The sequence below is a fragment of the Pyrus communis genome, chromosome 7 (assembly GCF_963583255.1).
Source record: "Pyrus communis chromosome 7, drPyrComm1.1, whole genome shotgun sequence".
Lineage (NCBI taxonomy): Eukaryota > Viridiplantae > Streptophyta > Magnoliopsida > Rosales > Rosaceae > Pyrus > Pyrus communis.
This window is the reverse complement of record NC_084809.1, coordinates 28,028,367-28,056,005: the sequence shown is the minus strand read 5'-3', so window position 1 is coordinate 28,056,005 and position 27,639 is coordinate 28,028,367. Positions and strand designations below refer to the sequence as shown.

At 37.0% G+C, this 27,639-nt stretch overlaps 2 protein-coding genes and 1 pseudogene across 2 annotated transcripts; 2 read left to right on the top strand and 1 right to left on the bottom strand.

Annotated features, from left to right (window-relative positions):
• The first annotated feature begins 2,593 nt into the window (after positions 1 to 2,593).
• Positions 2,594 to 4,512, top strand: LOC137739020 (7-deoxyloganetin glucosyltransferase-like; annotated as a pseudogene).
• Positions 4,513 to 8,632: 4,120 nt separating this feature from the next.
• On the top strand, positions 8,633 to 12,499 carry LOC137740957 (pentatricopeptide repeat-containing protein GUN1, chloroplastic). The gene is made up of 4 exons (XM_068480761.1): positions 8,633 to 10,756; positions 11,449 to 11,665; positions 11,793 to 11,977; positions 12,062 to 12,499. The coding sequence occupies exons 1-4, from the start codon at positions 8,817 to 8,819 to the stop codon at positions 12,324 to 12,326; spliced, it is 2,607 nt and encodes an 868-aa protein (XP_068336862.1). The 5' UTR covers positions 8,633 to 8,816; the 3' UTR covers positions 12,327 to 12,499.
• Positions 12,500 to 12,847: 348 nt separating this feature from the next.
• LOC137740956 (uncharacterized) lies at positions 12,848 to 26,765 on the bottom strand. Its single transcript, XM_068480760.1, has 27 exons — positions 26,519 to 26,765; positions 26,365 to 26,430; positions 26,190 to 26,276; positions 25,931 to 25,987; positions 25,760 to 25,824; positions 25,489 to 25,658; positions 25,128 to 25,189; positions 24,746 to 24,829; positions 24,330 to 24,489; positions 23,537 to 23,652; positions 22,517 to 22,645; positions 21,868 to 21,939; positions 21,597 to 21,692; positions 21,447 to 21,524; positions 20,756 to 20,884; positions 20,106 to 20,282; positions 19,740 to 19,943; positions 19,515 to 19,628; positions 19,165 to 19,412; positions 18,883 to 18,928; positions 18,543 to 18,791; positions 17,687 to 17,917; positions 15,281 to 15,372; positions 14,401 to 14,629; positions 13,901 to 14,254; positions 13,556 to 13,629; positions 12,848 to 13,440 (listed from the first exon to the last, which is right to left on the bottom strand). The coding sequence occupies exons 1-27, from the start codon at positions 26,630 to 26,632 to the stop codon at positions 13,335 to 13,337; spliced, it is 3,609 nt and encodes a 1,202-aa protein (XP_068336861.1). The 5' UTR covers positions 26,633 to 26,765; the 3' UTR covers positions 12,848 to 13,334.
• Positions 26,766 to 27,639: the final 874 nt, after the last annotated feature.

Sequence of the window (27,639 nt, the reverse complement as noted above, 5' to 3'; positions counted from 1 at the left end):
TGACTAACTTGACTCAAAACATGAAGGGGGTTTGTTTGGATGAAAATTGACTTAAAACTAATAAGTTGCAGAACTAAGTAAAGGTTGCACGAAATTAAGGTGACTTAAGGGGTGAAAGGTTAGTTAGAGGATTCTTCTCCACACATGACACATATGCATGCAAATCAATTTTCAGATATTATTCCTATAAACCATGAATGACAATGCCCCAAGTTAACCATGAACAACACTAATTAACTCTCAGATTTTCCTAGATTCATTGAATTGGAAATTTTTTGATGTAATACTTCTTTCCGTTGTGAAGGTAAATGTATACAAGTTTACCTTGTGTCAGAAACAATGTTTTAAAAGGCTCGCCTCAAGGTGCGCCTAGGCGCTCTCTGAGGTTGGGCATGAGGGTTGTCGCCTCTGTTTTAAGGAAGTGGGCATACGGCTTCACCGAAGCCACCTAGGCGACGGAAGGCGTCGTCGGAGCCACCTAGGTGGGGGAAGCCACACCTCAAGGCTTTTTTTTTTTTTTTTTTTTAACTCCCAAATCCAAATTTTGGGTTGGGTTTTAATTGCTTCATACCTTCCTTGCACTATCATCTCTCTACATTTTTTTTCTGATTTTTATTTTTATATAATGGATGTGTGTGTTGTCTGTGTGCATTGATATATGTGTGCTCATTGTTCTTTTCATCCTCTATATATAATATAATATAATATAATATATGTCTATATATGTGTGGATATATATTTTTGATATATGTGTGTGCTCAGGATGATTATTGATTAATAATTTTTTTTAATATAATATATATGTACTCTCAGTGTATATATTAAAAAATTTAGGTCCAAGCTGGGCTCAACGGCGGAGCTAGTAACAGGGCTAGGGTGGGCTCTAGCATAGGGAGAGTTTTAGTTGTTTAAAGTTAAAAATACTGATAATTTAGATAATTTTATTAATTTTAATTATTATAGCCCACCTAATAAGTAAAAGTTCTGAACAATAGGACTACTTTTAGAAAAAGTAAGAGTTAATAAATATTAAATAAATTATTTACTTTAATCAATATCAAAATTTATTATTATTATTATATTTCAAATCGTACACACACACACTGGCAGTTACATCCTATTAAGTCTTTTTATTTGATTAGTTTCTAGGGAGTAGTATAGTGATTAGTTTAGGAGTAGAGTAGTCATCTCATCCGGTTTTAAAAAGTAAATTTAATATTTTATTAATTTAGGTTTCCTAGGAGTAGACTTGTTTATTATTTTATTTCGACTTTTGGGGTACAACACAGTGACCCTCTTTCACTTTCTGACTTTCAGAAAAGCCTTTGTCCCGTCTCGACCTCTTGTCTCTGCACTGCAGTTCACAGAAACCAAGCATACAATACAAGTGAGAAAACTTGTTTATTTTTCTTATCAATAGGTAAGTTTTTAACCACTTTATTCTTATGTCTTGATGATTTTATTTGTTTTAATTTTAAGAATTCGTGCTTTAAAAATTCAATTTCAAGTTTAATATATTTTTTCTGATAGTCTGATAGATTTCTTAGAAATATAACTTATTATATAAACTTGCATAATTGTTGTTCAATTTGTTAGGTTAACATTTAATGAAGAGGTTAAGAACTATTGATTCATTTTTGTCATTGTGTAACTTTATTTAAGTAACAAAAAAATTTAACCATTTGATCTCCTAGTAATAATTTTAGTTTAGCACACCCACCAAATAATTCATGACTCCGCTATTGGCTGGGCTATCCCTCGAACATCTCGCCCATGCCTCACGCTTTTAATACACTGGTCAGAAACAAGAAAAATAAGTACCTCCCAGTAACATTCCTAATTACACTAGAACAACAAGTTACTGCAATCTATTTGTATCTAATTGGTAACCCAATGCCCTTCCCTCGGGGTGGTCAGTACTTCATACTGTCGGGCAGCGAAGCTTACACTAGTTCACTAATTATGACGGTTCGCCATGGCCTGTGCCTACAAGAAAACTGAAGGCTGGAGACTGTTTTAGTAGATAATTGCACAAAGATTAATGACCATGTGCAGATCATTGGAATCACTTATTTGGGGTTATGATCAGTTGGTTAAAGTTGAAGTTTGTTGATAAACCGTTGAGAAGCATTGGCATAGAAATGACAAAATGTAAGGGCTTGTTCTATTTGGAGTCTATAGGCGGCACTGACGTCGAAATGATCAACCATTTGACTAAGGAGGGAATACAACTAGAACAAATCCCGTTCCATGGAAGTCTTTCTCCCTGTCCAGATCCTCTATTTTCCACTCATGCATAGATGTTCTATATTATTTTTTTTGGCCAAAGGTGGGGGCCGACTAACTGTTTGAATAATTTACTATCCTTGTTATAAATATTATAATATTTATTTTTAACTTTATTGTGATTTATACAAAAGTTCCGTTTGGCTTTATATGGATTGGTGAGACCCCCACCATGCGTTTGTTTTATAGTTTATGCTTTTTACTTTGTCTATTCTTTTTGTCTTTGTATAGATTGGTGAGATTCCCACTGTTACGTATCTTTAAGATAAATGCTTCGACTTTCATTTGCAAAGTTAACAGTGAAAAAATGAATTCAATGACGAAGCCTCATGTCGTTTGTATTCTTCTTCCAACGCAAGGCCACATAAACCTAATGCTTAAACTTGCAAAACTCCTCCACTTCAAAGGCTTTTGCATCACCTTCGTGAACACGGAGTTTAACGCTTGGCGTTTACTATCTAGTCTAGATGACCTCCAGAGCTCAAACGATTTCCGGTTTGAGACCATATCCGATGACTTACCACCAACGAACGAATGAGGGATACTTGACCTTCCAGGGTTGGTCACAAAGATACAGGTTGATGGCCAGCGCTCATTCAGAGACCTCGTCACTAAACTCAATTATGCTTCATCGTTGAATCATCATGTGTCTGCCGTCAGCTGTATTATTTCTGACGGGGTGATGGAATTTACTTAACAAGTTGCTCAAGAATTTGGCATCCCGGAGATGCTTTTTTTTACTCCTAGTGGTTGTGGTATGCTAGGGTATTTACACTATGAAGATCTAGTAGAAAGAGGCTATTTTCGATTGAAGGGTACAAATCTTTCTTAATTTCCAACTACAATTGCATTGATCTCAAATTAAACACACTTATTTTGCCTATCAATTTTTCCAATTTATTTTAGGAAAACATTTTCAACATAATTTTGAGACAGTACTTGTATTCACTTTATGTGCAGTATAATTTAGGTTTGATCTCTACTCTCTATGGAAATGTTGTCCGATAAAAACTTAGGTTGTCAAGTTATGGATCTGAATCATTAACCAATTCGATCATTGCATGAATTTCTGGTCAAGATTCACAGTCCATAACAGAAATATTTGTTTGGTAACATCCTTGTACTAAGAGAACATTACCATGTTTATAAATAACACAACCACATTCTGAAACTTGTAACCTCATTTTTTGAGCAATAGTAATTTCAGTTTTGATTGATATCATAATGGAAATACACCTATTAAAGGCTTCTCAATCGTAATCCATATCATGTTTCTATTTTTTATGATGTGCAGATGAAAGCCAATTGAGCAATGGCTTTCTTGATACGGCGATTGATTGGATACAGCAATGAAGGGAATTCGTTTGAAAGATCTACCCACCTTCTTACAGACCACCGATAGTGATGATACAATGTTCAACTATATATAATCTATAAGCAGTTAACATTGCTATGAAAGCTCAAGGTGTAATCCTCAACACATTTGATGAACTGGAGCAAAAAGTCTTGGACGTGATCAAAACCAGGTTCCCCAACCTCTACACCATTGGTCCGCTTTCGCTGCTTCAACATCACCCATCCAGGATTATTTACTTGGACTCGATCAAAGCCAATTTGTGGACGGAAGACGAGAAATGTTTGGATTGGTTAGACAAAAGATCGCGATAATTTGTGGTTTATGTGAACTATGGAAGCTTAGTGATCATGACAAAGGAACAATTAGCCGAGTTTGCATGGGGGCTTGCTAACAGCAAGTATCCAATTCTGTGGGTGATAAGGCCAAATCTGGTAGATGGTGGGGAAGAGATCATATCAAGCTTGAATTTCATAGAGGAAACAAAGGATAGAGCTTTGTTTTTGGAGTGGGGCCCACAGGAGAAAATGCTCAGCCACCCTTCAATTGGAGGGTTTCTAACACATTATGGTTGGAATTCCATATTGGAAAGCATTTGTGAAGGAGTGCCCTTAATTTGTTGGCCTTTTTTTGCAGAACAACAAACCAACCGCTTTTACTTGTGTAATAAGTGGGGGTTTGGGATGGAGATTGACACACAGGTTGAGAGGGACAAGGTTGAAAAGCTTGTGAGGGAATTGATGGAGGGTGACAAAGGGAAGAAGATGAGGGAAAAGAGTAGGGAATGGAAAAAGAAAGCAGAAGCAGCTACGACACTTGGTGGGTCTTCTTACACTAACTTTGATGTGTTGATTAAGCAGCTCAAACAGTAACATCTGTTGGCTTAATGAATGTCTAACGAACATTCTTGTAAAGATTGCTGAGACGAAAAAATCTCAAACTATCTTAGTCAAAATTTTACTTTGAGTCCACGCATTGATGTTAATTAATTTAGGAGGAAGTTTTGAGCTTAGTAGCATCTAATTGTGAGGCTTTGAAGCCTAGAAATTAAGGTAGAAAAATAGAGCCTATCCTTGAACCTTGAGAGTTTTCCATGGCTAAACTCTCTCGCTTGGAAATACTTAATCCTTTATTGTAGGTAACTCAACCACCATGATTAATATGGACGAAGGCAATGCTCATGTTCTTTGGCACAATGCTTTAGAATGTTGACACAGAAATTTACGTTATACTTTAGGTGGCAGAGAGGCCGTAGAAAGTCTGACTTTGAGAGAGTCTCCTTAGCATTTATCATCAAACAAACAACACACCAATTAGTAATGAAGGTTCTTTTCCAATTATAGTGTTTATATACATTCGAGATGAGATCTGCATCCTTTTTAGTATTGCACTGTAATCTTTCCGCAAACGGTTGCAAATGTAGGCCTTTAAAGTTGGCCATGCCATCACCTTGTTGTGACAAATATCAACAAATATACATGATTATTGCAGTCATGTTGTCCTAAAGGTGTCCTAACTATTCACTTTACCAACTATATCATTGTTGCATGCCTTGAGAAAATGACAGAAGCTAATCAAATCTCTAATAATAATAATAATAATCAATTTATGTAATCTCTCAAAATTCAATAAAAATAAATGTTTCATGTTTTGCATGATAATCAATTGCCATAAACGAAGAAATCAGAGAATGAGAAAATAGTTTTTTTTCTAGTAAGTAAAACAAGCGTAAATTGAGAAATTATTCAAACTTTTGCTGCTTTGTATTACAATTTAGTGATATTTTTTTTCGTGAGTGGTCTTATGTTCGAATATCATGAATAACAAGTTCGATATCAATTGCTTCTCCCACCCTTTAGTGCAAATATATCGCATAAAAATTAAATTAGGTTAAGTCCAAATAACTATCCAACCTTTGGGGGTGGTTCCAAATTGGTCCTAACCTTTTAAAACATTTCAAATAACTACTTAACATTTTGAAAATTGCATACATGTTAGGTTCACTTGTGAAACCCCACCCCAAAGTTAATTGTAATTTCACATTTTTAAATTGATGAAATTACCTTTTTGTCCTCTATCCTTTACCCAATCCGGATTCCCTTTTGGATTTTCTCCTAACACTCTCTCTCTTTGATTGCCACATGGCAGCTCCTTCACCCCTCTTTCTTTTCCTCTTTCTCTCTTCTCCCTTGAGTCACTTTCTCAGCTCGCACTCTCTCCCTCTCGTAGACCTCCCTCCCTTAGCTTTCATTGTCTTTCTCTCTTTCCCTAAGGACACACTCACCACCACCTACACTTCGCGCTCTCTTCCGTGAAACACTGAGCACACCCATCAGAGCTTAGTGCACCTAACTCTCTTCGTGAGTCCGACGGCTTAGGGTTCAAGCCCATTTCCCAACCACGGCAAAGGACCACGAAGGTAAGAATCTCTCCCTCTCTTCTCCACCTTCATTTTAATAGGTAGATCGTAGGGTAAAGTGGTGAATCGGCGTTGACCGAAACTCGGGAGGCTCCGACCTTTTTCCTCGTCGAAAAACGGGTCAGCTAATTCAAACCTAGAAGCCTAGGTCCTCTAGCCCAGAGTTTTGGGCTGGGCAAGCCCATCCCATTTATTAGCCCAAACCCAAACCCTATTTAACCAAGACCCTTGGGCCATCCAACTCGGTCCTTAAGCCCGTTAAACCCTCAACTCAAAACCCAAATGAACCCCCAAGCTTTTAGGCCGTGCAAGCTTGGGCCTACGGCCCAAGGAACCCAAGCCCAGGACCCTAGCCTCAGCCCAGAACCCCATGCCCAAGCCCAAACCTAATACAACCCATAACCCAGGCTACGCTTGGGTTGCGCATGAAAGGTTGCCCATGTCGACGCGTGGAGCACACGCGCTGCCATGGAGCCGTCCACGGCGGCTCTAGCTACTTTTCTGGCCAACTTTCGAGCAACCCACAGAGGTATGTGGCTATCGGAGCCTCCGGGGGGGGGTACCTGAAGTCCCCTCTTATGTTTTTCGACATCCTGAATCCATTTATGACATCCACTTTCCGAAATTCAATCGTTATGGTAGAGTTTTATTAATTGGAACCTTTATGTGCTTAAGTGCAATCATTAGAGGCAATTCCGTTCTTCCTAATTCGCACGACTCTTCCACGACGGAGTATCTGTGAGTGGACCCCTTCTAAAATGCATATTTTACTAATAGAAATGCATATATGAAAAATATGATTTAATGGTTGCGTTTTATGAGTAAATTAGATATACACTTTATGATTATCATGCTTAACTGAGAATATTTTAGAATACCATACTTTATCGAATTTATGTTCTTGGTAGTATATATGATGGATGAATATATGCTATTTATGAACATGTTTTTACACACTCTTTGTGGTATATATGATGGATGACTATATACTGTGAAGATGTTTTTGAGATATATGTACTTATATTGGAAAGATTATATTCAATGTTTTTGTGCATATCTAGTGGTCATTGTTTTGCCTATGGGCGACGATACTTATATTAGCTTCGGCCGAGCATAGGTTGGTGGCTTCAACCGGGAGATACTTATATTGGTTTCAGCTGGGCATAGGTTGGTGGCTTCGGCCGTATGACACTGATACATGATACTACTATTTAGCACATTATATGACATATGTTTTATGAAAGATTTTATGGCATACTAGGGTTTTCGGAAAACCTATTACTTATTATGCTATATGAGTGTTCATAAACTTTGGGGGTTAGTACGTTGATGAATAACTGTTTCAGTATTATATATATATATATATATATATATATATATATATCAATTTGGTCCACTCATGTTTGTTTTTGTGCCCCCCTCATGACATAGGAACGAGGCATACGATCCGAGCTACGAGGCGTTCCCCTACCAATGATATCATGCCATCCTCTCTGCTTTGACTTTATTTGTAATAGCACCTTCCGCTTGTATTCTAAATTAGATATATGCTTTGAACATGTCATGCATTATCATTATCATTTTATGGATGGCCGAATACTATTATATTATGTAGTTCAAGCAAAATTAATATGCATGTTATCTCATGTTCTTGGCATATGCATTCATTAAATGGCTTATGCCACCTCGGGTGTCGGCCAGCACGTGGCCATCTCGCTGTCCTCCGAACATTGGGATAGGGGGCATGTCATCACTAGCGTTAAGTGATGACATGGACAAATATTAAAATGGAATTTAACTCTCAATTATGGAGCTTGGAATCTCCAAATGGACACATAGCCAAACAAATTTACGGTTTAACTTGACTAAAAGGAGTCGATTGGGAATTTTGAGCTCCAAAGAAAATGATTAATTAAAACAAGCTTTAGAATTTGTTCATCTCATCATTTAGTGCTAGCAACATCATCACTTAATATTTATAACGTCATCACATAGCGTTGGTAACTTGACAAATGTTTAATTTTAAAAAAGTTGGGTGAAATTTTTTGAAATACTTAAAACCTAAAAATTAAGGAAAGGGATCCTCTCCGGATCTCTTCCACCAAATCCAATCAATCAACCAATCTGGGCCCTTAAAATTTGATCTAACGGCTAAAATTATTATAATTTTTAAAGAAGCCTCATGTTTTAACTTTTAAAGGAACCTCCTATTTTTAGCTGTTGGATCAAATTTCAAAGATCAAATTTTGTTGATTAACATGAATTGGTGGAAGAGATATGATAAGGGTCCTTTCGAAAAATTAAAACCGGGTTAGAAGGATGGGTATCCTAATGATTGGTTCATCCCTTATTCAAGAAATATAATATTTTCTTTTTCATTTTTTTTACTATAAAAAGAAAAGAAAAAAATGGAAAAAAGGTGAAGATTAACTTTTTGTTTTGAAGGATTGGAAAAAAAGGGGACAGAGAGAGAGAGAGAGTCAGCTGATTAGTCTACTCTACGTAGTATTTACCGCATACGCGTAAGCTGTCACTGTCACTCAATCTCTAAAACCCTTTCGCTTTCTCTCTCTGTTATCTCCGCCATATCCATCCAAATGCCTTCCTCCTCACCTCCTCCCTCTTTCTTTTTTTCCTCTCCCTCACCAAACTCTACCTAAACCTCCATTAGGAAAATCTCTCTCTTTCTCTCACCCTCCTCAGTATATTCATCTCTCTCTCTCTCTCTCTCTCTCTCTCTCTCTTTACATATCAAAAATGGCTTCAACGCCGCCGCATTGCTCAATCACGGCGACTAAGCCTTACCAGAGCCACCAATACCCCCAAAACCAGCGCCTAAAATCTCAGCGCAACTCCCGCCAACCCAATCAATGGACGACCCAACAAGTTTCCCTCCCAAAGCCTCTGCCTTTACCCTCCCAACCACCGCGCTCCGCCCCAAGGCCGCCGCTTCCCGCCCCCACCTCCTCCTTTTCATCCCTCTCTTCTCTCCCTCCTCCAAAATCTGATCTTGTCACCGCCTTCTCGGGCCGCCGCTCCACCCGATTCGTCTCCAAAATGCACCTGGGCCGCCCCAAGACCACCGTGGGCTCCCGCCACTCGGCGCTGGCAGAGGAGGCCCTGCACCACGCCGTCCAATACGGTAAGAATAATCTGGCGCTTGATGATGTTTTGCTTAGTTTTGAGACTAGGCTTTGTGGGTCTGATGATTACACGTTTTTGCTAAGAGAGCTTGGGAATAGGGGTGAGTGTTGGAAGGCAATTCGATGTTTCGAGTTTGCGGTGAGGAGGGAGAGGAGGAGAACTGAGCAGGGGAAATTAGCTAGTTCTATGATTAGTACTCTTGGTAGGTTAGGAAAGGTTGAGCTTGCTAAGAATGTGTTTCAAACTGCTGTTGATGAGGGCTACGGAAAGACCGTTTATACGTATTCTGCGTTGATTAGTGCTTATGGGCGAAGTGGGTATTGTGAGGAGGCTATAAGAGTTCTCGAGTCAATGAAAGATGCGGGCTTGAAACCGAATTTGGTTACTTACAATGCGGTAATTGATGCGTGTGGAAAAGGGGGAGTGGAATTTAAGAGGGTAGTGGAGATTTTCAATGAGATGCTGCGAATTGGGGTTCAGCCAGATCGAATTACTTATAATTCACTCCTTGCGGTTTGTAGTCGAGGGGGATTGTGGGAGGCAGCTCGAAACCTATTTCGTGAGATGGTGGATAGAGGGATTGATCAGGATATTTACACGTACAATACGCTTCTAGATGCGATTTGTAAAGGTGGGCAGATGGATTTGGCATATCAGATGATGTCAGAGATGCCTTCAAAGAATATTTTGCCCAATGTGGTTACTTATAGTACTATTATCGATGGATATGCTAAGGCTGGTAGATTAGAAGGTGCACTCAGTTTATTTAATGAAATGAAGTTTTTGGCCATCAGTCTGGACAGAGTTCTATATAACACATTGCTTTCACTATATGGGAAGCTTGGTAGGTTTGAGGACGCTTTGAATGTTTGCAAGGAGATGGAGAGTGTTGGGATTGCAAAGGATGTTGTGTCTTATAATGCACTTCTTGGTGGGTATGGGAAGCAAGGGAAGTATGATGAAGTTAAAAGAATGTACAATGAGATGATAGAAGAACATGTATCACCAAACATATTAACTTATTCAACATTGATTGATCTGTATTCAAAAGGTGGTTTGTATGCAGAGGTCATGAAGGTTTTTAGAGAGTTTAAGCATGCAGGGTTGAAGGCTGATGTTGTGCTTTATAGTGAACTTATCAATGCTTTGTGCAAAAATGGACTGGTGGAATCTGCTCTTTCGTTGCTTGATGAGATGACCAAGGAAGGGATTCGACCTAATGTTGTCACTTATAATTCAATAATTGATGCCTTTGGTCGGTCAGCAGCTACAGAATGTGCAGAAGATGCTGCTCCAGGAGGCATTGTGATACAGACCGGATCTTCATCTACAGTTTCTGAAAGGAAGGTCTTTGAAATTCAGGTGGGAGATAGGGAGGATAACAGATTTATGAAGATGTTTGGGCAACTTGCAGCTGAGAAAGCAGGTTATGCGATAAAAGATAGGAAGGTTAGACAAGAAATCTTGTGCATTTTGGGAATCTTTCAGAAGATGCATGAGCTAGACATCAAGCCGAATGTTGTCACATTTTCTGCCATTTTAAATGCGTGCAGGTACATCTCTTTACCTTTCATATATGGTATATTGAGGACCTTGTTGCTTGAAGATCTGTTAAAGTCAATTTTTAAACTGTGCATTACTAGCAATTTAGATTTATTTGTACCTTACATATTTCATAAGTGTTTCAGTCTCGGTTTCTTATGGTGTATGCCTTACATACTGGGTCATGCTTCTCAAGAGTTTTCTTTCATTTTCTCTACGGAGCAGTTGAGCTCTGTGGGTTGTGAGGCATGTCAAGAACATGAGAGTACGCGAAGTAAAATTTATGGCTATGATACAGTTAAGAATTATATGCACTGGAGGTTTCTTAAATATATGCACTGATATAGGCAGAGTGGAACCTTTCAAACACAACAATTGTAGACGTATGTTTTAAGGACTGTTTACTCATAGTAAGTTGTTAGTCCAGAAAAGAAGCAAATCAAGCAAAGGAAACTCTACCTACTTCACTTCGTTTCAACTCGTGGAAGGTGAAAAACAACCACTATTCATTGTAGTGTCATTGAGGTTATTATGCTACAATGTCAATGATCAGTTGCTTTGATTAGGATATCTAATGTTGAGTACGATGTGGATTCTTTAATCTCCGTTGCATTCCCCTAATCTTATGTTTTTAATGTAAACATAGTCCAATAGCATCCCAGAATATATGGTTAATCTCGGTTTCATTGGCTTTTCAATGCAGCCGTTGTAATTCATTTGACGATGCTTCAATGTTATTGGAGGAACTCCGGTTGTTTGATAATCAAGTTTATGGGGTTGCCCACGGACTTCTTATGGGTTACCGGGATAATGTATGGGTTAAAGCTCAGTCTCTGTTTGATGAAGTTAAGCAGATGGACTCTTCGACTGCATCTGCATTCTATAATGCTCTGACCGACATGCTATGGCACTTCGGACAGGTAAGTTTTAGAAGATGCCACCTTTTCAGGTGTAACATGTTTTTCCCTTACCCCAAACAATTCAAGGTCTAAATTTTTTTTTCCCCATATTAAGTTTTTTCATTTTTATCAACGTGTATTTTAATAGAAACAAGGGGCACAACTGGTTGTGCTTGAAGGGAAACGCCGAAATGTATGGGAAAGTGTGTGGTCTGATTCGTGCTTAGATTTGCATCTAATGTCTCCTGGGGCTGCCCGGGCAATGGTTCATGCATGGTTGCTCAATATACGCACTATAGTGTTTAAAGGCCAACAATTACCGAACCTGTTAAGGTTTGCATTTTTTTCTCATCAAACAAGTCACTGTTTGCATAATATTTGTTAGAATCTTGAGTTTATTTGTCGGACTCCCTGCAGCATTCTAACAGGATGGGGGAAGCACAGCAAAGTAGTAGGTGACAGTACCTTACGACGAGCTATTGAGGCACTTCTTACTAGCATGGGTGCACCCTTTCACGTTGCCAAGTGTAACTTGGGTAGGTTTATATCGACGGGCTCTGTGGCTGCTGCCTGGTTAAAAGAATCTGGGACACTGGAGGTGCTCGTTCTTCACGATGACAGGACTTACCCAAAAGGTGCACATTTGGACCAAATCTCCAATTTTCAAGCGCTAGCCTTGTAGTTGTTTGTAACATATGCAAATTTTTTGTATTCTTGTAAACATGTTAACGAAATGTAATATATTTGTATGATTAGTTCTAGCATAGCATTTTAGACGGCGCTTTCTCTCATCAGCTATTTGGGACAAGGTTGATGCTCCCTTTTCTCAATCCGAATTTGGAACTTTGCAGTGTATTTCTGCAGTAGCGGTTGTAGGCTTTTTGGTGAAAGAATTATAAATTGCAAGTCCTAGAAGTTTTAAGCCATACGAGTGGTCTAAAAAATCCGCAAACAATTACCAATGCAGCACAAAGAAAAAGAGTAAAATTTCGGTATGCAAATTTTTCCCCTATTCACCAAAGAACGAAGTTTTCGTTTGTTTCTTCTCAAGGGTTAGTGGTTTTAACCTGGGAATCAAGCAAGGTGGTCGAAAGACTGATCAAGTTATACACGATGGAGAGTCGCATACAATACAATTATAAATTTGATTGTGTTCTTAAAATCGAACACTTGGAACTTCAAGATAAATGAGAACAACGATAATGTCAATAAAAAGTACTACGATGTCTAATCGTGATTTGAAAACAATAAACATTACATAATCTGTTGTTAAGATATGTAGGTTCATAACATACATACACATCCCTGTTGTCAAGAAATGTGAGACCTTTCAGGCCCCCCAACTCAATCCTACCCTTATGAATCATCCTGTATGTCACTAATTTCCGTTAAGTGCAAGATTAGTCATCTTAAAATTCAAGACCAAAAATTAGGTCATGAACCCTAGACCAAAAATTTGGTCATGAAGGACCTCAACCGTGGTGGAAGTTTTTGCTATGAGAAATACAAAATTTATATCACACAACCGTACCTGCCTACATGACGCGAGGAGAAATACAGCGAGTGGCTCTAATTTTCTAAGCTCTTTTCCTAGGCTAAGCTCATCTTCAACCTCCACACAGCAAGGGCATTATCCGATTCAATGTTAGATATTACCCGAGGTGCATTTCTATTAGGCACAAACAGATATTCAGTAAGTCTTCTTTCTCAAAACAGTTTTCCGCACTTCCCTCTTTGCAGTTGTAGTGAATCCGGGTGTTGGTATTCCCACTGTGGATTGGTATAAGTCCTTCAAGCTTCAAGGTGAGGCATAACAAAAGTAGACAACAATTACAGCTTGTTCACGAGGACAAAAAGTTCCAGAACCAGTAAGCAGCAGATGTAGTTGGAAGAAAATAATATAACAAATACCTTGGAATGGTGGCAAACAGAGCAATCACTGAGACGCCAACTATAAGAGGGAAAACTGGCGCCGGAGTCAACTCCTGTAGGTCATGGAAGTGGAAGAGGAGAAACAAATTAATATTTCGTTAGCCTAACTCTAAACTCAATTCATAGCCTCACATGCAAAAAATTGAACCATCCTAAATAAAAGTAAGCACCACAATAGGTGATATGCCGTTCCAGAAAGTACCATAAATTAGAAGCATCTATGTTTATATGATTTAAGAAAATAAGGGAAGGGGTGTATAACTTTAAGGCATTGCACTCTTACAAGATTGTTAAAGAACAATTGGAAAGAGAAGTAGAACAAACCTGCTTGTGGTGATCCTCCTCAAATACATATCTGAGGGGGCCAACATGTATACGAGTATTCTGCTCTAAATCAACCTCAATAACCTCGGATTCAAAGTTATGGCTGCTTGACGGAAGACTAGAACGAAGCTGCAGAAGGTGCTTACCCTTGGGTAAGTCCTTCACTTGGAAAAAGTTGGAAAGCGGAAGAGGGAAGACGGACTCCATAGAAAGATCACTAGATGATTTGATTTCCACCAGTAGGTGCGGATGCAGTTCCTCTATTCTCTTTCCTTCAACATGGCAACTTAAAACAGTTGTGTCTGGCTGTTCAAAAACCAGAAAATCTAATCCTTTGATATCCTCGTGTCCAACCTACAAAATTACCAAAACCGTGAATAAATACATACACATGGATGGGAAGCAACATTATCAAAGACTTAATTTCTAAATACTGGACTGATCTTTCCACTCCAAGGAAGTTCGTTCTACTATACTGCAAAAAATTTCTAGCTGCTAACCTTGATGGGAACAGATTCTGGTGATGCACGCTCAATTTTAGCACTACCCAAACCATCCCTTTTCACTACTTTGATTACATAGGTTGTGTCAGGAAGAAGTCCTCTCAAACGATAACTTCCAGATGAATCAGTCACTGTTTCCCCGTAATAGCCTTTTGATTCTGATCTGGCCTCAACCAACACGCCTTCTTTTGGTTGGCCAGACAATAGAGTAACAACACCCATAGCACTGGAAAGGGTATAAACCAACTTAGTATCTCACAGAAAGAAGCATAAATGAATATCAAATCTGTATGTTTCCACATGGTTGCACTGATACAAATTCTAAAGTACTATCATCAGTATAAATGAAACAGGTTTGGTTTTAAAGACTTCAAAACTTGGACCATGCATGCACAGATAAATATGCTGCGATGTATATAATATGGATTAAAGTTATTTTGGAAAAAGAAAAAGAAAACTGATTAAAAGTCAAAATCACAGTAGCATAAACTCGTATTAAGATAATTACCAAAAGCAAACAATGATGACTTAAAAGGGAAGAAAAGCAAAATCAATCAGGCAAGTTGTACTGCACAAGAATTATATCATGTTTCAAATCAATTTTATCAATTCTTGGCAAAGGAGAAATCCGTGGATAAAATTGCTACAATCTGGAAATAGTTTAATCCACAGATCCAACAAAATCCTTAATTACTTCAAATTTATAAATTCCAAATTGTAATAAACATGGAGTTCAAAATTCTAAATATGAAAGAGAAAATGGTTTGTCAACATTTATATGTGCAACAGCAATAATAAAAATAAACTTTGTACATGGATCACATTTAAAATAAAAAAAATTATGCAAATCAAATACAAGAGAAGACTAATGGAAAACCTGTAAGCCACTCGAGTAGCCAAGAAAATAGCTTCTTTAGACTCCCCAGAACCAAGATCTATCGCCAGTGCTGGAGGAGAAAAGGCAAACTCCTATAGGACGTCAAAAATTCACTTGTTAGGTGGAGTGATTAATTATAGCCTTAGCATATAGATAACTCATCGGGGTCTTTAGGGGGCCTGTCCGTAGTTCCATCTTTTGTAGGCTAAATATCCAAAATGGTCCCTGAGATTTGCATAATCAATAGAAATGGTCCCTGAGATTGTCCACCATCCATGATTTTGGTTCTTCCGTTAAAAACTCTTTGGGCATTTTTCAAAGCTTCGTCTTAACCAAATTCGACCCATAATATATCAAAACTAAGATAGAAAAGTGTAAAACAAGATTATACCTATTTGGAAGCCCAATGGTTGCCGGAGATGGCCGGAAAATAGCCTAAAAGGTGACTGGTTCGCGGGAAAACTGGAAACCTCGCCGGAAACTGGGTAAACTTTAAACGTTCATAACTTCTTCAATACTCAACGAAATTGAGTGATTCAAAAACGAAAATCATATTTCTCGATGAGACGAAGATAATGATACCTTTCTCGACAGCTAAATAGTCGTGGTTTGGCCAGAAAACGGCTCGAAAGTGGCTAACTCGAAAGGTACTATTATCTTCGTCTCATCGAGAAGTATGATTTTCGTTTTTGAATCACTCAATTTCTTTAAGTATTTAAGAAGTTATGAATGTTTAAAGTTAACCCAGTTTCCGGCGAGTTTTCCAGTTTTCCCGCGAACCAATCACCTTTCAGGCTATTTTCCGGTCATCTCCGGCAACCATTGGGCTTCCAAATATGTATAATCTTGTTCTACACTTTCCTATCTTCATTTTGATATATTATGGGTCGAATTTGGTTAAGAATCGATTGGGTTACGAAACTTTGAAAATTGCCCAAAGAGTTTTTAACGGAATGACCAAAATCATGGATGGTGGACAATCTCAGGGACCATTCTATTGATTTTGAATCTTAAGGACCATTTCTATTGATTATGCAAATCTCATGGACCATTTTGGATATTTAGCCTCTTTTGTATTATGATCAATCTACAATCGCCAGCCAAGGATTTTCTCTATATGAAGACAAACTTACACTATAAGGGCTCGTTTGATGTCTAGGATTGGCTTGGCTTCGATAATCCACTAGATTCAATGCATGTTGAATAAAAATATGGATGTCAACTTGCAAAGTTTGGTCCAAGTGAACGTAGAAGATGGAAAAAGTCATGAAGAAAATTGGTCCCTCTCAATCCTACCATTTTTTGGGGATTAGGAGGGATAAGTTTTCATTATGATTTTTCCATCTTCTATCTTCACTTGGACAAAATATGCAAGCTGGCATCCATATTTCCATAAAACATTCATTAAATTTAGTGAGTTGTCCAAGCCATGCCAATCCTAAACATCAAACGAGGCATAACAGCACTAACATAATATGAGAAAAATAGAGCTAACTAGCTTGTAAATTATATAAACAAAACTCTCAATTGCAAATGTCAAAGCCATAACAAGTTTATAAACCCATTGCATGTGGTACGGGTACCTGAAAGAAAAACTGACTCTTGAAAGTAGATATAAACAAGTTTTTATTTCTCTTTTGATGGTATCTTTGAAATAATATAACTTTGTACAGAACCCTAACATTATGACACAAATAAATAAGATGTATACATGTCTTGCCAGTGTGTGTGTTACAAAAACATCATAGTCCTTAGGAATTATATGTCAGATACACATACACACAACATAGGTGACTGTATTATATATATATATATATATATATATATATATATATTTATATGTATGTATATATATATTTATATGTATGTATATATATATTTATATGTATGTATTTATACAGAATCTTTAAGATACATACAGTAAACTTCAACTGAACAAATATCATTGTTCTTTAGACTAGTCAAAAGATAAAAATGAGAAAAATGTCATTGTACTTTAAAATGTAAAAACAATAATATATCCTACGGACTTTTGCCTAAACTAGCTTTACAGTCATTTTAATTCCAATGTTATTTTAGCAAGGTGCATGGTGGAACTGAGTTTTCTTGTCAGACTCTATTTCTAAGCAAAGGTAAGCAATGCAAGTGTGACTAGTTTTGTGACCAACGTCACCAACCATAAATATAAGACAAAAATAACATAAATTTTTTTAGTAACATGATTGATGATTGTTGAACACGCCTTGTAACATCCTAATGCATACTTAACTCATGCATTATGAAGATTGAAAACAAGGAGATTAAAGAAAGAGAAGGCAGAATAGGAAGAAAAGGAGAATTATTAGCATGTATATCCTGGAAGATAATAGGAATCTTGCATTCAGAATGTATATCCTCGAAGGGTACCTTTAGCAGAGGACGGAGATAGAATGTCCCTGGAAATAAGTTGTTAAATAGGAATGCTCCACCAGCTCCAGATACCAAGTTGTTTCTGTAGCCATCATCGCCACTCAAAGATAATAACACTGAAGGAATAGTCTCTTTAGCATCATCTTTAGAATGAATATTTACAGAAATTTGGCCCAGCTTCTGACAAGAAAAGGAATGAGGCCCAACTTGTTTTAAATGATACCCAGGCTGCACAAAATGGAAGACATTAGGTTGATAGCAAGGAATTGCAGTTTCACGTATTTCTTGTACTCAGTTCACAAGTGAAAATAATCTTAGTTCATTCCTCTCTTAATCATTGATATGTATTATCTATGTACTATGACCATCTTAAGCGTGCGGGGTAACAAGCCAGGAAGAGAGAATCTTAACGATGGAACAAAGATATCAACCTCTCCTTTGTTCTTCATTTAATTTATCCGTATTGAGAAAAACAAAAAGATGTAAGAGTATGCACAAATATGTCAAAAATTTAAAAGGTTGGAGAATCACAAGTTTTCCTGGGGAGGTTTATACTGACAATCTCAAGACAAAGAGAATTAAAGTGCAAGGTCTCCAAGATTTGTACTATCTGAATTATATATCTTTTAAATTGCTTTACTAGATTTTCTTGGCCTCCTATGTAGCACGTTTTAATCCTTGTAAATTCCAAACAAATTTTACAAACCACCACCTAAAATCCAAAAAGAGCAAACAACAATTATCAAGTCAACAATATTCAAATGTATCACCTTCAAGACGGTTAAAAAAAAGTACACAATGCTGGACACTTTACTGCAGAAAGTAAATTAAGGTTTTAGTAGATGTTCCAAACCTTTGAAGCCTCAACATGGTATGTTATGTCATCATATAAAGGTCCCCCAACAAAAGCGCCATCCATTCCCGTGGTAGTCTCCAGTACTATTTCACCGTCCTTAAGTTGAGCAATGTGGCTATCCCCAGCAGCAAGAATCTTAATATGAACTTCAGAAATAGGGGGAGAGACTGATCCTGTAATATATAAACCCAATCGACCAGAGAATGGAGGGATTGAAGCTTGGCAGCCATCATTTGAAATTAAGATCTGATGGAGAAAAGTTGCAAGATTAATCTTCGATAAAAAAAATAATGGACTTTCATTTCTTCAGTTGGAAAAATCCAAACCCAATACATACATCATGTTGTCTGGGATAAAACAATATCTTCCTCGTCTCATCAGTTCTGCAAAACATCACAGCTCAAGTCAGAAGCAAAAAATGAAGTAAAAGCAAACAGTAACACAAATGCAGTACTACACCAAGTTTTCTTTGCAACAGAGAGTAAATCTTAAAAGGATAGAGTAACAATTCAGTGCGCATAAGAAACCAAAAGACATTTCGTAGTAGACACATCTAAACATTTGAGATGTGCAAGAGCCATGACTGATTAGTTATAAAGAGAAACAATTAACCATGAACCTTGGATCCTTAGGAACAAAGGTAAGTCTTTCTCCGCGATTGGCCCATGCAGAATATTCATACACTACAGCACTCTGATCATTTCCACTGGAAGTGAGCCTAGCTGTGGTCTCATCTATAATACTGCCCCCGGCATTCAGAATATCCACAATGAAATTCTCAGGTACCTCGCTGACACCCTCAAATGAGCTTGATGAAACACTGATTTGTCCTTTGACAAGATACTTTTCTCCTTTCAGATAAATAGGCTGCAAAAATAAATAAAAGATTTGAGGGGAAGGAGATTTTACTCAAGCAAGATCACTACAAGTGGTGAAAAAAAAAACACAAAAGGGAAGATAACACCATACCAATGGGTTTAAAGTATCAGTCTTAATTGATGAGCTCCCAAAGAAAATACAAGAGTTGACAAAATGAAGTTCATGCACTCCAGGATATTCTACACATACATTCTGGGAACCTTTCTGCAATTCACACAGAGGAGGAAAAAAAAAAAGAACTCAGATGCTGGTGCATATGCATCTTAGTTTAGAATCTTTAGATCACCGGGAGGCTTATTAAATAACAGAACAAACCTTAATTTTCAAATTAATGGAAGAACCATCTGGCTGAATCATAAAAGCATCTACATCATGGGTGGAAACGACATTGAGCCAGTAACCTTTTTGAACAAATTCAATTCCTTTTACATCTTCCACACCAACATCCACATCAATGGAACTTTTCTCCCAGCACCAATTATCTTCTACAGCTGTGGGTTCTTCTGAATTGTGCTTGACCTAAGGTAACAACATACATCCAAAGAAAATAAGCATATTAATAGCAATTATACCAAATGAATGCTAATTCTGACATTAAAACTTTTTGTATCGTATCATAACAACATTCTGCAACACAGAATAATTCAATAAAATGCAATGGGCAGAGATGAATAACTGTACCTCAAATCTGTATTTCCCTGGGATGACATTTTCGAAGTGAAATTCACTACTCTCATCAGTCAAATTAATTGTCCTCTTCTCTTCATTACGTTTACCAGCTAAACCAACAAGGATAACAGAAACAGATGTGCCACACTTCTCCTTGCAGGTTACAGTTCCACGTACATTGACCAATGCCTTAATTAATGACAAAAAGAGAGAAAAAGAAAAAAAAGAAAAAATAGTAAGAAATTGCATAACTAACGTAAGCAAGCACAATGTAGAATACTTCTGATTTTATGTTGATGAAAGATGCAATTTTGTGTCCATCTCATATGCGGTAATAAATCAAATGAATAACTAGACCAACCAAATCAATCTGAACTTATATGAAAAGGTATTATATTCATGTTAGAACGCAGCTTTTAGTGCATATAAGTATGCACAAGCATTGAAGACTCAAAGATGAAAAATAAGAATAAAAAGGAAAAGGGAACTATTATTGGCACTCCAAAAATCTAATTGTGCACTCCTCATAAAAGCATTTTTCCTTCTGACTATAGAAAGTTTGCAGTGCACAATTAGACTTATGGAGTGCCGATAAAAATTCCCAAAGAAAAAAGTTATATTTTATGGAAAAACAAATATCCGTATCATTTAAGAAAAGTCACCTGAGAAAACTTGACGTTCAATAATGGACCTTTGACAGCAACATCGATATAAGACGGCAAAAACATTAGGCCAGAAGCACTGTCAGGGGTAGCTGATATAGCAGATAAACGATATTCACCAGGTAGGACCTGGGCATAAAAGGCAAAGAAGATGTAAATTGCATAGGCAAAAGGGGTTAAGTTTGGATCCACAACACATAAACCAATGAATGCATGGCTGAAAACCCACCTACAATAGGCAACCAAAAAAAAAAAAAGAAAATTACAGCACACAATAAATTTACTATGTTGATAACTGCTTACACAAAAAATAAAGAAGTTGTCCTTCTCCACCTCATCATACAAAGACTAAGTTAGTTCAAAGAACTTTTCTTTATCGAAAATTCTAATGCGGTACAAGCAATCCTAGGATCAGAACTGGATTCTAAAACAGGAACATGTCAGTTCATTGAACAAACAACTTTGCATCACTTCACAAATGTAGTAAGTTTCACACTTGCAGTATCAAACATGTATAAATTAAATTAAAAGGAGCACAGAGTAATTAATTCTGGCTTCAATCATTGAGAACTGGGCCAGTTACCCATTCTCTATCATACTCTCAACCATCTCAATATCAGAAAATACTACTTGTTTCTAGACACGCCCGGAAATAAAGACCACCTCCTTATTGCACACCAAACTAACATACCTCGAAGCAGAAATTTCCACTTCCATCAGTCTGTTTCACTTGCGGTTTGACATTTTCAGGGCCACGAGTCAGAGCAACCTAAATTTAAATATGAAAATATTATTCCTGCATATAACATAGAAAGAAGAACATAGGGAATGTGATCTTTACCTTTGCTTTGTAACCAGCACTAACCATCTGAACCACACCACAGACATCATAGGAAACTGCTTTAATATCCATTACTGAAGCCATATTTGGTAATACCTGGATCAGCAAGCAAAGTAAGAAAGAAAAATATAACGGAGCACAATTCATAATGATGGAAACCGCCTAGTTAAACGCAGAATACTAAACATTGTAGCTTCTAATAACACATAAGATGGTAACCTTGTTATAGACTCAATGTAAAAGTTCAGAAACAGGTTCTCATAAAATATACCAAATAGTCCTTCAAACTGCTGAACTTGTAATGCTCCTTTGTGGCTTCTATTGCATAGCGATTGGAAGTAATCTGCAACATTCAACAGCTAAGTAACCTAAATTCATTACCGATAACAATAACAATAGTATGCTGTCTAGTTTAGAACCATCAGGGATGGACTTGTAAATCTTTTGCAAGGAGGTTGAGTGCAACTCTCTCTTTCTAATTTTATCCTGCTCCTTTGATTTGAAAGGATACAGACTACCCAAGGTACACATTCTATCCTCGACAATTGATCATAGTAAGGCCATCACTTGCAAATTGCAATATGGTTCAAACGAGAAGACTGAATACGTGCCTTTCTTTCCATTGGCAGATCATGTGTTTGGGTGAAGCTAAAATGTAGTTTGTTTCTTTGTGGAGGCTTAGGGAAGTAAGATTGTGTTTCCCCCATCTCGCATAATTGTTTAAGGAACAGCTAATAGCAAACTCCAAGGCACTATCAGCCGTTCCTTTGGTGAAGGTAAAAATGCCAAATATTGGCCATTTGTTGAGCTAAATGCCAGGAATTTTCAATAAAATTATCAGCCGTGAGCTTTTGAGCGTTTTCATTATTTTATTGTGTAACAAAGGAAGCTAACAGGGAGGGAAAAAGGTAGATGCATACCTGGTCAAGCTTGTAATATCCTTGTTTGTCAGTGATGGACCTTTCATGACCATCAACTTTAATTTTAACACCTTCAATGCCTTCATCATTTCCATCCACAACTCGTCCCCCAACAGAAAATCCAGTGACCTACACACAAAAACAAAAACAAAACAAAACAAAAAGATGAAACTGTCAAATATAAATCCAAACACAACACAAGAATAACTAATGTCAGCATACACAAATAAATTAGATAACATTTTCAAAGGGATGAAGGGGCTTCCAATTGTCTAATCTAATTGAATCAGTGTGAATAACATATTTTTACTATAACTTTATACAGGTATACATAATTGCAATATGACAGTTTCACATTGATGGATGGGCAGCCAATCAATAGATTTAACCCGAACCAAATGAGGCTAAATGACTTAGAGTGGTTGGTTATATACAGTTTAATCTTGTATACTATAAGGGCCTGTTTGGTTCACGGAATGAGTTATTTGGACACTTCCCATACATATTCCTAATAGGTTGGGAATGAAATGATTCCAATCCTTTACTTGAAAATGCAGGGAAATGGTAACAAGGAAATACATTTTATTTCCATTCCAATGTTTGGTTTTTATAGTAATACGAATTAAAGTTTTTCCTACTTCCCAATAATACCTTATTAAAGAAAAAGAAACACCTCGAATATTTAGAGACAAAGTTGTAGTTGTAGTTAATAATGAGGGTAATTTAGGGATGAGAGAGCAATAAATGCTTTCACAGGGCAAGTGAGAAGCAAACCCAAGGGGGCCCAAGGGTTTCAACTTCCCCCTTCATGGGAGTTTGAAGCCCATGTGACATGATTAGAATTCCCATGAGTGCACTTTCCACAATTGGGAAATTACATAGCCATTCCCAAGCTCGTAATACGTGAACCAAACAGGCCCGTAGAAAAAAACAGAAGTATCTCGGGAAGACAAATTGTGCAACAAATATTAAAACACCAAATGTCTGAATTTTGACCTTGCAGACCGCTATACATCTTACCTGGAACTTCTGAGGAACTGTCACATGTTGATGCTCAACAGTTACAGACATGACAGGAGGTGAAACATCAAATACTGTGTTTTCCCCCTTGTAATAAGGTATGAGCTCATACGTTCCTGCCAATGATTCAATGAAACTGAGCACTAGGTTCAATTTGAAGGCAGTAAAAAGTGAGATGCATATGATGAGCATTTTCCAAGCAAGAGGGCTTCAAACCAGATGAATCTTGAAACTTCATTAACAAAATAAGGTGGCACGATAATTAAGATTTGTGACTACATATACGACATAAGGTAGCAAGACAGTGGTTAGCGAAAAAGATCATATAAACATTTGTCTGAATATAAATGTTCTGTTCTTTGTCTGCACCCACTACCCCTTTCTTTTAACTTTTAGAGGGTAAGAGGTGTCATTTTGTCCGCCAACCAGATTTTTCTGTTAGGTTTTCCAAGGAAAACAAAATCGTGGTTTTCTGCAATAGTTGCAAGCATTTAACTATGTACTAAAAGAATACCAGTATAACATTGATCACTTAGTATTAAAAGAAATCCCAAATGCAGCTTCTATATAGTTTGTTGACCACAAACTCTAAAAGTATACAATCTTATATGATTTAAAATGCACTGATCAGTTAAACATCTCAATGGAACATCTACCGCAAACAATCAAACTTTAAATAATACATAAAGCATAAATAAGCAGAAGTTATAAAACAAAGAGGACATATATTGGGGAAAAAGTGTAATGAAACTGCCTAAAATAAACCAAATAAATAGCAAACGTATACAATTACCACAAGGTATTGATTTAAACATGAACATCCCATGAGCATCAGATACAGCATGGCACAGTGTCTTCCTCATCCCAGAAGAAGTTCCAGAACCTTGGGGACAATCTACCTCTAAGACGTCATCTGAGTATAAATAAACGTGAACTCCCAATATTGGATTTCCCTATCCCAAACAAGAAGAAACAAAGAAATCAGTCTACAATCTAAGTAGACAAACTAGAAGTCCAATTTCACCTGACCACCACCACATTAGGGGAACCAACATCAATTAGAAGAAAACAACTATAAATAAAGCAATCCAACTCTTGTACTGATGGATAGATTTCTCAATTCATTAATTGCACATATTTAAGATAGGGACTTGTAGACAAAGCAAAATGTATGATGAACAATTGTCATCTCTAAAGTAACATTCTTACCTGAGAAACAACAAATCCACGAATATCATACCCAGGGACAAAGAAAATGTCATCCACTACGTCATTTCCGAACCCCAAATTCACCTGCAAGAAGTATATAATTTCCACATGAGTGTCATATAAATTTGTAAAGGCTTATCAATGGTAACATAACATAATCTTAAGAAACTATGTAAGATAATCTTACAAAACCATGTAATTATTATAATCTTATGAAACCAGTAACATGTTATAATTTTATAAAACCAAGTAACCTAATATAAGATGACATACTCATATTTGGCAAGAAAGGGCAAGAGAAATTCAATGGGAGATAAACACAACACACAAGTCCAAAAGAAAAGTAAAACAATTATGGCAGAAGAAAGAATAATAAATGAACCTTTGTTGAACCTCTTATTTCAACTTTCAAGTCAGGGTGCAAAGCACGTAATTCATATTTTCCTGCACACAAGACGGATATTTGATAACAAAGTTATTCATCTGCTGAAAAGTGCACTAAATGAGAGAGACAAATACAAGGAAATCTTTCATTCATAAAATCGGTCTTGGAAACCAAATCATGATATACAAAATAATGCATGATGAAAATTGCAGTTTCACAAAGGAAACATATAATCACAACTGTTGAAGTGTACAGGACATATGGGAAACATAATCAAATTATAATCTGTTTTGAAAAGTATGTGATATATTGAAAGGATTTATGAATTGTAATATAGACAAAAGCTCAAGTTTTGTACCTGGAATAATATTTTTGAACAAGTAACTCCCCCCTGGTGATGTTATAACAGAAGAAACAACACCACCAGTATCAGACAAAAGTTCAACTTCAATATTTGGAGGACCTCCATTTTGAACGGAACAACTCCCTCCACCAACCGCTCCCACTACTCTACCAGACAAGGAGAACCTACCCACATATACCACAAGGTAGTTTATACCAAAAGCCCAAAGGAAGGACAGAAATGCTTATAAGATCATGCAAACTCAAATAAGAGCAAAAGAACACACCCTGTAAACCGAAAGTTAATATCTTGACTGCCATTGCAGCCGGAATCATCAACAATAACAGGAACCTAGAAAACACTACTGTTATCAGATTTCAGGACAAGCGCAAATTTTGAGTCAACGAACCACATATAGGAATAGATCGAAAGACAGAGAAAAGAAAAATTAATAAACCTTGTCTGGGTTCCATGACCATCCCTCTGGGCCGTTAATTTTAATAACAAAAGAACCCTGCATTATCAATAACGGCAACGAGAAGCATTGAACAAACAACAGAACGTTTCAGTCAAGTAAGAAACATCAAGTGTGTGGCTTTTCGTGATCAACTCCGATAATTTTAAAAACAACACAAATCACCACTGAAGCATGAGAGCATGTGAAATGAAAAGATGCAGCGAAATCCAAAGCCTCGAAAAAGAAGAAGAAATAACACCTTGTCATATACGGGAATGAAGTAGTAACCATTGGGAGCACATTGAGTGCTATCCTTCAAAAACCCATCAACTGTCCGAAGCTCAACCTAAAATCCCAAAATCAATTTGCAACTCGTTCGATATCTTGTATCTGGATTTGCATTAGTGACGAAAACTCAGTAAAATTTGTTTTACCGTGATGTCAGAAAAATCCAATTTAGCATCGGTGGGCTTCCTGGCCTTGATCAGAGAAGAGCGAGCCTGCAAGTTTACAGTGCGATTCCTTAGTCGATCAAGTAAAAGGGTAAAACCCATTAACTCAAACAGTGAAAAAGATGAAGTTATTTACCTCGACGAAACCGCCGCAGCCGTGGACTGAATCGGCGAAAGTGGTGGAGAGGGAAGAGATTGCGAGGAAGAAGAAAAAGAAGAGTAAGGGTGAGGCGTGGTCTTTGATGGCCATTTGGCCTCCGTCGTGTGCGTGTGTTGTGTAGTTGAGATATTTGCGAGGGCCGAGAAAAAGATGTGTTTCTCTGAAAGCAACGACGCAGATCTGCCTAGTTTATATGATCCATCATTTAAAACAACAGAGAGAGAGAGAGCTTCCGAATCAGTCTGCAAGAGATTGGAGAGTCGAGACTCGAGTATCAGTACAGTGACTTCTTTTTCTTTTTCTTTTTCTTTTTCTTTTTCTTTTTCTTTTTCTTTTTTCTTTTTTTAAGGAGATTTGACTTAAACCCAACACAACGAGCTAGTAATGGTTGACATTGAAATTGTTAACAAGAGTGGAACTTAACACCACCTATTTGTAAGGCCATTCACAAGTAGCCCAAAAATTAAGTTTGATTCCACTTTTATGGCAATCAAACTCTTGTATTGGGTCGGAAAATTTGTCTTGGCAATTTCAATTTTTGAGTTTAATATATTAAACTAATTGTTGGAACCGCATATTTATCAGTATACGTTTGTTTGGAACAACATATTCATCAATATGTATGTGCTAAAAAGCTAGTGAAAAGAATAAAAAAAAAAAAAGGAAATTTGGTGAAACATTCGTAATAATAAGAATCTCCTCCCTTCTTACAAATTTTAAAGAGTAAAAAGAAATTTGAATTAAATAAGTGCAAAATAGTACAAATTCAAAAGAAACAACCTGACCCTTTTTATGAACTTGTTATAAATAAATAATTATAATAAAGCTTTTTTAGTAGTTGAATTAAAAATACAATAAAAAATAAATAAAATTCAAAGGAGCTCCATGCACGTTAGTGGGTGACAACAGGCGTTAGGCTTTTTGGTTGCAGCTGCTACAGCGAAACCCACTGATGCAGTTTATGTCTACTCTCTCTCCACATTGGGCATCCAATGCACGCACCAAACATACAAAAAAAAAATTAAAGAATATGAATAACATTATGCTGACGTCAATTTTGCTCGTTGACATAAGCCAGACTTACCTTGCCATCTCTT

Bases quoted from the DNA above. Each gene is read 5' to 3' on its own strand.
- LOC137740957 (XM_068480761.1), top strand. From the start codon at position 8,817: ATGGCTTCAACGCCGCCGCATTGCTCAATCACGGCGACTAAGCCTTAC. The intron at 10,757-11,448 runs GTACATCTCTTT...TTTTCAATGCAG, and splicing joins GCCATTTTAAATGCGTGCAG to CCGTTGTAATTCATTTGACG. The intron at 11,666-11,792 runs GTAAGTTTTAGA...GTATTTTAATAG, and splicing joins TGCTATGGCACTTCGGACAG to AAACAAGGGGCACAACTGGT.
- LOC137740956 (XM_068480760.1), bottom strand. From the start codon at position 26,632: ATGGCCATCAAAGACCACGCCTCACCCTTACTCTTCTTTTTCTTCTTC. The intron at 25,190-25,488 runs GTACAAAACTTG...TCTTGTGTGCAG, and splicing joins GTTCAAAAATATTATTCCAG to GAAAATATGAATTACGTGCT. The intron at 21,940-22,516 runs GTATGCATCTAC...TGAATGTTGCAG, and splicing joins GATATTACAAGCTTGACCAG to ATTACTTCCAATCGCTATGC.